At 48.3% G+C, this 9,492-nt stretch overlaps 1 protein-coding gene across 1 annotated transcript; it reads left to right on the plus strand.

The window, feature by feature from the left end:
• The first annotated feature begins 309 nt into the window (after positions 1-309).
• Positions 310-1,191, plus strand: LOC542263 (oleosin 1). The gene has a single exon (NM_001111868.2). It carries the CDS (start codon positions 405-407, stop codon positions 873-875), a length of 471 nt encoding a protein of 156 aa, NP_001105338.2. The 5' UTR covers positions 310-404; the 3' UTR covers positions 876-1,191.
• Positions 1,192-9,492: the final 8,301 nt, after the last annotated feature.

Raw genomic sequence — 9,492 nt, forward strand, 5'->3', positions numbered from 1 at the left:
AGACAAAAGAAGTAAAAGAGGCAAGGACTACGGCCCACATGAGATTCGGCCCCGCCACCTCCGGCAACCAGCGGCCGATCCAACGGCAGTGCATCCTCAACGGCGCGCGCGCGCGCGCGCGCGCACAACCTCGTATATATCGCCGCGCGGAAGCGGCGCGACCGAGGAAGCCTTGTCCTCGACACCCCCTACACAGGTGTCGCGCTGCCCCCGACACGAGTCCCGCATGCGTCCCACGCGGCCGCGCCAGATCCCGCCTCCGCGCGTTGCCACGCCCTCTATAAACACCCAGCTCTCTCCCTCGCCCTCATCTATCGCACTCGTAGTCGTAGCTCAAGCATCAGCGGCAGGAGCTCTGGGCAGCGTGCGCACGTGGGGTACCTAGCTCGCTCTGCTAGCCTACCATGGCTGATCACCACCGGGGTGCGACGGGAGGTGGCGGGGGCTACGGCGACCTCCAGCGCGGGGGCGGCATGCACGGCGAGGCGCAGCAGCAGCAGAAGCAGGGCGCCATGATGACGGCGCTCAAGGCCGCGACGGCCGCGACCTTCGGCGGGTCGATGCTGGTGCTGTCCGGGCTGATCCTGGCCGGCACCGTGATCGCGCTCACGGTGGCCACCCCCGTGCTGGTGATCTTCAGCCCGGTGCTGGTGCCGGCCGCCATCGCGCTGGCGCTCATGGCGGCCGGGTTCGTCACCTCCGGCGGCCTCGGCGTCGCTGCGCTGTCCGTGTTCTCCTGGATGTACAAGTACCTGACGGGCAAGCACCCGCCGGGCGCCGACCAGCTGGACCACGCCAAGGCGAGGCTGGCGTCCAAGGCCCGCGACATCAAGGATGCAGCACAGCACCGCATCGACCAGGCGCAGGGGTCTTGAGAGAAGAACCACACTCGAGCGGACCGCGCGCGCGACCTCCTTGAACCACTGCCGGCGCGGCGGCATATGGCCCTTAAAGGCGGTGGCTGCTGCTACGTACGCTGCCGTAGAGTCTCGGTCGCCGCGATAGCTCTAGCTAGTCGTTTATGTGTTGTGCTTTGTGTGTGCATGCTTGTGTCTGGGGGCATGCAGTGCAGTGCAGTACTATATGCTGTATGCGTCTCTCTTTGATCGGAGAGGCGGATGTACAGCATGCTCGATATGTCTAGTTTGGATGTCATGTTTATGATGAGGAATAAAATGCAGTGTTCAGGTGAGATGCTACGGTTTCCTGGAGTACATGCGATTTGGATATATCTTTGCAACGATGCCCAGCCCTGACAAGTGCTCTTTGAGCTTGTGGCCATAGACGAAAATCGTGAGAGTTTGCTCAGTCTCTAAACCCAAGCGACAAATCCTGTAGTCTGCAGGGGACTGCAGGAGCGGCGATGCTGGGTGGCAAGTCCCTGACGAGTGACGAGCTCAATACAGGTGAGCCATGAGCGGTGAACCAGACAACTAGTCAGACCAGACAATTGTACACTACTTTGATCGGGAATTTGGATGCATCCCGGGCTACCAGTGCGGGCCTGCGTGGGAGAAATGAGGCCTAGTTTGGATAGTCTAATATTGAAGTGGTTTGGAGAGATTAGAGAGTATATAAATTCTCAATAATACCAAAAATTGGGATTGGAGAGTATAAATTCTCAATAGATCAAAACTCTTACTAGAAGTTTGGATCCCTTCATTTTAGCGGAATTGGAATTCACTCAATAAAATAACTTATTTAGTTTGGAATTTGACATTTCACCACTTTACAAGCTTAAGATATAAGCTTATCTCAAATTCAGGTGGAGGATGGGAAAATGATTTTATACATGAGTAGAATTTGTTTCTAATTTGTAACTTACATGACACTCTTCGTCTCACTCTTCTATAGTAAAAATGTAACACATATATATCTCTGATATCTTGCTAATAATAGTATACAAATATATTCTACATAAAACCGAATTAGCTTAATTGATATATGTCTAAATTACTATTATTAGAATGAAATTCAGTTCCAATGATCCAAACGGGGCGTTATAGTACATCTCAATCCACTCAAATCTCTTTTATTACTAGATTATCAAAACTAGGCCTAAGGGTATTTGGTTCCACTGTAGTTTGGTGAGGAGGGTGTTGGTTCCACTAAGCATCTTCAATAGTACCCAATAATCCAATATATCTTCTTCTAATTCCTATTTTAGAGAAAATAAAAAAAAATCAAAAGCAAGCCTCTAACTGTTCATTGTTCCTCATCTCTTCTCCTGAAATCTTCGCCGGCGAATACAAGCTCCCACGCTGCGGAAATCTACCCGCAGTCTCCTCCCAAAATAAAATTTGTTGTCTTTGGAGCGCGGGAATTGGTCTTTGGCGCGCCAGCATATCTCGCGTTCGCACGCTTCAGCCGACGCACGACACCAGCACGGGTCGCCGGCAGCTCATGGCTGCCATATACGGATATATGGTTTGTCCATAGTCACGAACGGTCCACGAATATATCAAATAACGCGTAATTTTATCCCTCTAAATCTGTGATAGTTGTTGGGAGATACCTAGGAACGGATCCAAACACCTCCTTATATATTTGACGGGGTACGACTGATTGAAAGACCAACAATCGAATCAATAATTAATTTATCTTCTGTTCTTTACCTTTTGTTCTAGAAGTAAACAATAACATAGTTTTCTCACGCTAATCTTCACCTCTCTCTGGCTCTATCTCTCCTCCCCGACAGGGTCGAACGGGACAAAGTCGAGGAGGAGCGGGAGTAGGTTGCGGTAGGGGAGCATGGGGAGGAGGCGGGAGTAAGGAAGGGAGGAAGGATGGAGGGGAGACGAGACTGCGGTAGGCGAGGAGTGTGTGCGGAGAGGCGAGCACTGGTCGGCGGTGGCAAGGGAGATCACTTTCGGGTGGTGTGAAGCGTCGAGGTGCGGGAGGTACGGGGCCAGGAGGGTGTCCATGGGTGACGCGTGGGCATGCAAGAGACGAACACAAATGCGTTCGCCATGGCCGAGGCAAGCTCTGAGTCCGGTTCGGAGGCACCATCGGATGCGGACGCCGGTGCGACGGAGGGCGATGGGGAATGTGTGGTGTCCCTGGGGACAGGATGCACATGGTGCGACGGTGCCACAAGCGAGGGGGGAAGAAAGAGCCGAACAAGGGAGTGACTGGTGGAGATGAAGACGAGGTCGTGGTATTTCAAACTTCATTTGTAGGCTTCACGGTAGGGGGTAAAAACGGTCGGTAACGGTCAGAAAAAATCATCTTACCATTTTCACCCGTATAAATTTTTGTTCGATCGAAATTGAAAAACTAAAAAGCCGGAAATGAATTACGGCTGGTAAATCCTAGTATATCGAAAACAGATAAATCTAGACAAAATATGTCAGAATCGATCGAAAACAGTAACTTAAATAAAAAAACTCACAATAAGTTAGTCCTAACCACACACAATTGTTCATTTACATCAACAAACAAGTCTCATTCACATAAATACATAATACATAGTCTTATCCACACATAATTGAGCATTCATGTTCACTCACAAGTTTTAAGCACAATATATATACATATATATATATATATTAAAGACATGATTGTTCATTCAAATCCACATACAAGTCTCAACTACACAAATGCACAATACACAATCTTAACTATTCTCAACTGATCATACTTGTCAAAGTTTTAGCCATATCTCTACTACTCTATATGTTAGCAGTGTAGGCGTCCACACCGCCCCGTTCTGCCTCCGACATCCTTGCTCCTACCGTGCCCAGATCTCCGTCGATGGATGGCGCAATTTCAGGATGCTCCGCGGCCGCCCCATCCATCCTCGGCCTCGCTGGCTTCGCGTCAACCCCGCCATCCTCGCCCCGCTCTCCGTTGATGGAAGCCAACGACCGCCTCCTCCATCCTCGCCCCGCTCACCGCCATCCCCTTCCATCAGAACCCCTCCATCGCCGCTCCACATCCGCAATTGTCGCGTCCTTCCATCGGCGTCCACATCCCATGTACAGCTGCCACGATCGCCCCCGCCATCCTCGCCCGCTCCCCACCATCCCCTTCCATCGATGCCCCCTCCATCGCCCCCTCCAGCGACCCAGGCCGGCTATTCGTCGTCAACGTGAGGTCACAAGGGGAGGCTGGTGAGGTCCTCGATGGCGACCATCTCCATGGCAGCAGTGGTGGCCTCTGATCTGGGCAGCATCAGTGTGCGTCTAGGAAACCACTCACGCTCAATGGCGGTGATGGCATGGGAGCAGGTGTCGAACTTGGAGGAGGTAGGCCATTTCCAGGCACGACCACGACTACCACCTCATGGTGCTCCCCACCTTCCTGCGCAAGCGATTCAACCGCATCAAGCTCGGCTTCTTCCTGCACTCGCCGTTCCCCTCGTCCGAGATCTACAAGACGCTCCCCGTGCGCGAGGAGCTTCTGCGCGCCCTGCTCAACTCCGACCTCATCGGCTTCCACACCTTCGACTACGTGCGCTACTTCCTCTCCTGCTGCGGCCGGATGCTCGGGCTCTCGTACGAGTTCAAGAGGGGGCACATTTGCCTCGAGTACTACGGCCGTACGGTGAGCATCAAGATCCTGCCTGTGGGGGTGCACATGGAGCAGCTCAAGACGGTCCCCTAGGCGATGTCAGGCTGTCAGCCAGTACCAGTTCTATTGTGACCGCCAGGCGCAACCAGAGGCGGACGCCGTCGGGGTGGCCTTTTCGGTGAGTTCCGGATGCTCTTTTACTCATGTCGTGTGATGCCCATGTGTGCGAGCCACATGTTTGTTGTATTGAATCAGTGTGATACCCATTTGTGCCTTTCATTCAATCATTCTTTCTTTTTCTTGTTTGGCATCCTCGTCTGAACCGAGCGGATGCTGAGCAACCCATCTTTATCTTCCATTGATTAATTACATGGAAGCTGCTAGCAAGACATGCACTTAGACAACCAACCACCCACTCTTTATGGCTTATCGCATTTGCATACTACCACTAGCAAATTTCATGTGTGTGTAATTGTCTATTCTGAATTGTTGGGGAGTTTTGGACTTAGGATTATTGAGTAGACAGACTACAACTATGATTACGTGTGTATTCTAAACTCAGGATGACTGGATCTTCGTTGGATCGGTCTCCAAGCAGCTAATCGTTGTGTTTGACTTCTGGTTTGTCAGGGTTAGAAGGACCTGACAGAGGTTACCCACAAGGTCTACTTTGACATTGAGATCGACATCAAGCCTGCATGTTGGTTTGCGGTGGCCCCCCTCTTCTCACTTTCTGCAGTGTCAAATACTCAGATCAGGACGCTACATCGTACCGAAGTTACAACACTGTATTTTAAAGTTATATCCCTTAACTTGTACGAATATTAATATATTAGTCGTCTGTTCATGTGCCTGATTGGAGACTGACTCTAACATGTTTTTTTTTCGTTTTTGTCCAATGTGTGCAGGATGCCAAGTGGCAGGGCTATTTTAGCATGTAAGTTTTATTGATCCTTGCTCCTTTCTTTGTCTTTGTTTTACTACAATTACAATAGGTATTGACACTGTACCATTCCATTTATCCGTTGCTGATTGCTGATCCATGCGATATGATCCTCGTAGTTCAAGAATCATCATCACACTGTTCGACACGCGCGCGCAAGCCAGCGGTGACAGGTCTAATTTCGCCATCAGCCGACCCACAAACCAGAGGGCAGTGTCAGTTGTTTTGATATTGTAGTACACAACCAAATAACTCTAGCAAGAATTGGAGGTGAGGGCATGTTGGTATGTTGACATGGTTTCTTTTTATGTGTTTTTTCTATCAACAGATGCATTTATGCATTCTCTATTAAAAGTGTTTCAACCAACTAACTGTAGTCTTCTTCCTGCTAACTTGAAATCAAGTGAACATATGGGGGCCTTCTGATCTTGAGTTATGAACTGGGGCAATGAGATCTTTTATCCCAACAGAGCAATGCTTCACACACATAGCTTTGGTGCTGATCGAAATGCATCTAAGGCTTTGATGCTGATCGAAATGCATCTAAGGGAAAATTTGATCCATCTAAGGCTGCTGCCCTTGGCCTTAGGCCTGGTCCCAAGTATTGTGAACTCCAACTTGGGAGTTCTGTGCAGTCTGATCAATTTGATGAAATGGTTATTCATGAATAAAACACTTTTTTTATGTTTGTTACCCTTTTGTAGTACCTTCTCTTGCAGCCATTTTATGATTTTTTTATAATATAATTCCATTTCCTATTCTTCTATCTGTTTGTGCTTTTGTGGAGGACTGCCATAGGATCAACCAAGCATGATTGATAGTCTGATGATCCCTATCCTTAATAATAGTGGGATGTCAACGAGTGAGTGTATTCTGCTTCGTGAGGATGTTGTAAGAACTTATGTTCCGTATCCGTATTCTTTCAATGTCTTTTGCACTATGTCATGATCTTTTTATGCCTGTTAAGGCACATCCCTTTTTCCCCAAAAAAGGAGCATAATGTTTATGTTGCCATTTTGTAAGGCATCAGTGCGCCGTGGATTTTGTTTCCCCTTTGTCCATACTGGCATGCCAGTACAAAATTTTCAACAATATGTTTTTGGTTACTTCAGTTGGCAAACAGATTGAACAATGCTTCTGTGCCAATATGAGTGTCTTTGTTTCCGACGTCTCTCTTGTGTTTTGCTGAGAGATTCTTTGTTCCTTCAGGAATGTTGTGTCTGTCTCTCATCATACGAAGATGGAGCTGAGTTATCTGCTCTCCCTTGCAGACATCACTTCCACTGGAGTTGTATTACCACATGATGCACAAACGAAAGGTTCATTTAGGAATCATACGTGCGCATGCCAGATTATCTGAAGAACAACAACACTATTTTATTTGCCCATTTTTTGTTATGCCTAACTGACTGGGTTACTTGTCTTATAATGATGAAACCATCAGTTCTCAATACTGCTTCAAAGTGTCCAAAATCTTTTCAAGTAGTAATTCATACACTAATGGAAGAGGTAATTCAATTTAGCATATGCAAGGAGCAGACCCCCTGTTCTGTTCATAATTCGTGCATGTACAGTGAGCCAATCAGGAACAAAGTTTCGTAGTTTGTACTAGACACAAGGAACAAAATTTCGTAGTTTGCCTAAATGTTGAACATACAAAAGAATGGGAAGGACTAACATAGTTGTATTTTAGGTTGACATGGATCATTTGGAGACCGACTTCAAATATCATATAGTTCCCTGCAAAGGCCTTCATTTGTTTGTTCAAGCCATGAATTGGGGACTGGAGACAGGTTTGTCTTTTTAACACCTTCTAGGAGGCAAACCTATGTGTTATTTTCTTGTATTATATATAGGAGGCAAAAAGATAGGATCATATATAAGAGTTGATTTATAAGAAACTTTTAAAAAATTGTGATATCGGTTCTCCTTCGTTGGATTAGTGCACGTGCCCGTTACAAGTTGACAAGGCGGTTCGTTCTTTAGTGGTTCAGTTTACAGCTGAACTTTTGGACATTAACTTCGCAAGAAACTCATTCATATGCAAGGATTCTGCTGCTCTTTAGGCTAGATTCCATTTTTGTTATGTTGGGATTTTTTGTTCATCGTGGTGGGTTGTTAATACGGTGCATCCGTTGGTGGTTCTTTCTTATTATTCTGCAGTGGGCAACACTGACGTTCGTTGGCATCTAACATCTGAGAGCTTACCAAGGACGAACGCAGTTTATTTTCCATGATTTTTTTAGGGCGAAATGCTGTTTAATTTCGATGGGTTTTTAGGGTTCAACTGAATCCATATGCTCCGTGTGTCAGTTTCATCCCTGGGTGTTTTATCGATGTTTCGTTAGTCGGTACTGACTCAGTGTGAAAATAAAACCATTCAGCAGTATAGATGGGGTTCATCTGTTGTGTCTTGCTTTGTGCTGACGTTTTATGTGTGGCATTTGTCCAGTTTGTCACCAATTGAATGAATTGATGATGAGCGAGGGTGTTGATAAGTGATAGGTCGATGTTTGTGTATGATTGTTTTCCGCTTTGATTTCTCTTCTGTTTGCTATCACTTGGTCCTTGTTTTTTATTCAACTCGTGTATACTCTGAGCTATATAAATGATTTGGAGAGATGGCAGCGCACCGGCACCTCCTCTCACACAGGCAGTCACCCCCTCCCCCCAGGCCCCACCCACCCAGCGTGCGAGGCGATCAAACCGTGTGCGGGCATGGCGGCCACGTTGCTCCTGGCCTCGGCGACAGCGCTCCTGGCGCTGGCGGCGGCGTGGCTCTGGGACTACGTCGTGGTGCGCCTCCTTTGGCGGCCCGCGCCGTGGCTGGCATGTTCAGGGCGTAGGGGGTCCGCGGGCCGCCTTACAGCTTCCTCAGCGGCTGCAACCGCGAGATGAGGAAGATGAAGGCGGAGGCCGACGACGGGCTTCGGCTGGACGTCCACGACCACAATTACCTCCCCAGGGTGATGCCCCACTTCCTCGCCCGGAAGCAGCAGTACGGTAGGTATGCCTGTCTGTTCGTCCAATCATCCAGGATGTATCTATTTCTATGCGTCTCCTGTATCCGTTGTTCCTTCCTGATTCGATGTTATTGATCATCTATGCTCTGTTGATCTGTTCCTCTGTTCCTGCTATGCTTGATATATTTTTCACTACTTCCATGCTAGCACTACTTTTCTGTACTGTAGTTGAGTTCTCAGGCAAAACGAACACTGAAATTAAACTCATGGCTGGGTACCAGTTTTAACTCTCTCCGGCTTGGCATGGAATTGAACTGAAGATTTTCGTTCCAACGTCACGCAGGGGAGCCATTCCTGTACTGGATGGGTCCGCGGCCCCGGGTCTGCCTCTTCGACTACGAGTCGGTAAGGCAGGTTCTTTCCAACAAGTCTGGCCATTTCTTCAAGGACGACGCCCACCCGACTATCCTGGCAATGCTCGGCAAAGGGCTGGTCCTGGTGGAAGGCACCGACTGGGTGCGCCATCGGAGGGTGGTCAACCCAGCCTTCGCCATGGACAAGCTCAAGGTGACAATTAATTAATGATCTCCTAGATTCATGAGAGCACCTAGAGGGGGGGTGAATAGGTGATCCTGTGAAACTTGAAACTTAATCCACAAAACTTGATTAGGCGTTAGCACAATAATGCCAAGTGGCTAGAGAGGAGTCTCAACAAAACACAATAACCACAAGAGATCAATCACAGAGATGGCACAGTGGTTTATCCCGTGGTTCGGCCAAGACCAATGCTTGCCTACTCCACGTTGTGGCGTCCCAACGGACGAGGGTTGCAATCAACCCCTCTCAAGCGGTCCAAAGACCCACTTGAATACCACGGTGTTTTGCTTGCTTTACTATATCTCGTTTGCGAGGAATCTCCACACTTTGGAGCCTCTCGCCCTTACACTTGAAGTTCACAAAGAAGCACAGAGTAAGAGAGGGATAAGCAACACACTCAAGACAAGAAATCACAGCAACACCACGCACACAAGTCGCAACAAGAGCTCACAACACAACTCAATGAGTTCACAACTC

Source organism: Zea mays, chromosome 2 (assembly GCF_902167145.1).
Source record: "Zea mays cultivar B73 chromosome 2, Zm-B73-REFERENCE-NAM-5.0, whole genome shotgun sequence".
NCBI classification, from domain to species: Eukaryota; Viridiplantae; Streptophyta; class Magnoliopsida; order Poales; family Poaceae; genus Zea; species Zea mays.

Excerpts from the sequence above, each read along its gene's own strand:
- LOC542263 (NM_001111868.2), top strand. The coding sequence starts at position 405 with ATGGCTGATCACCACCGGGGTGCGACGGGAGGTGGCGGGGGCTACGGC.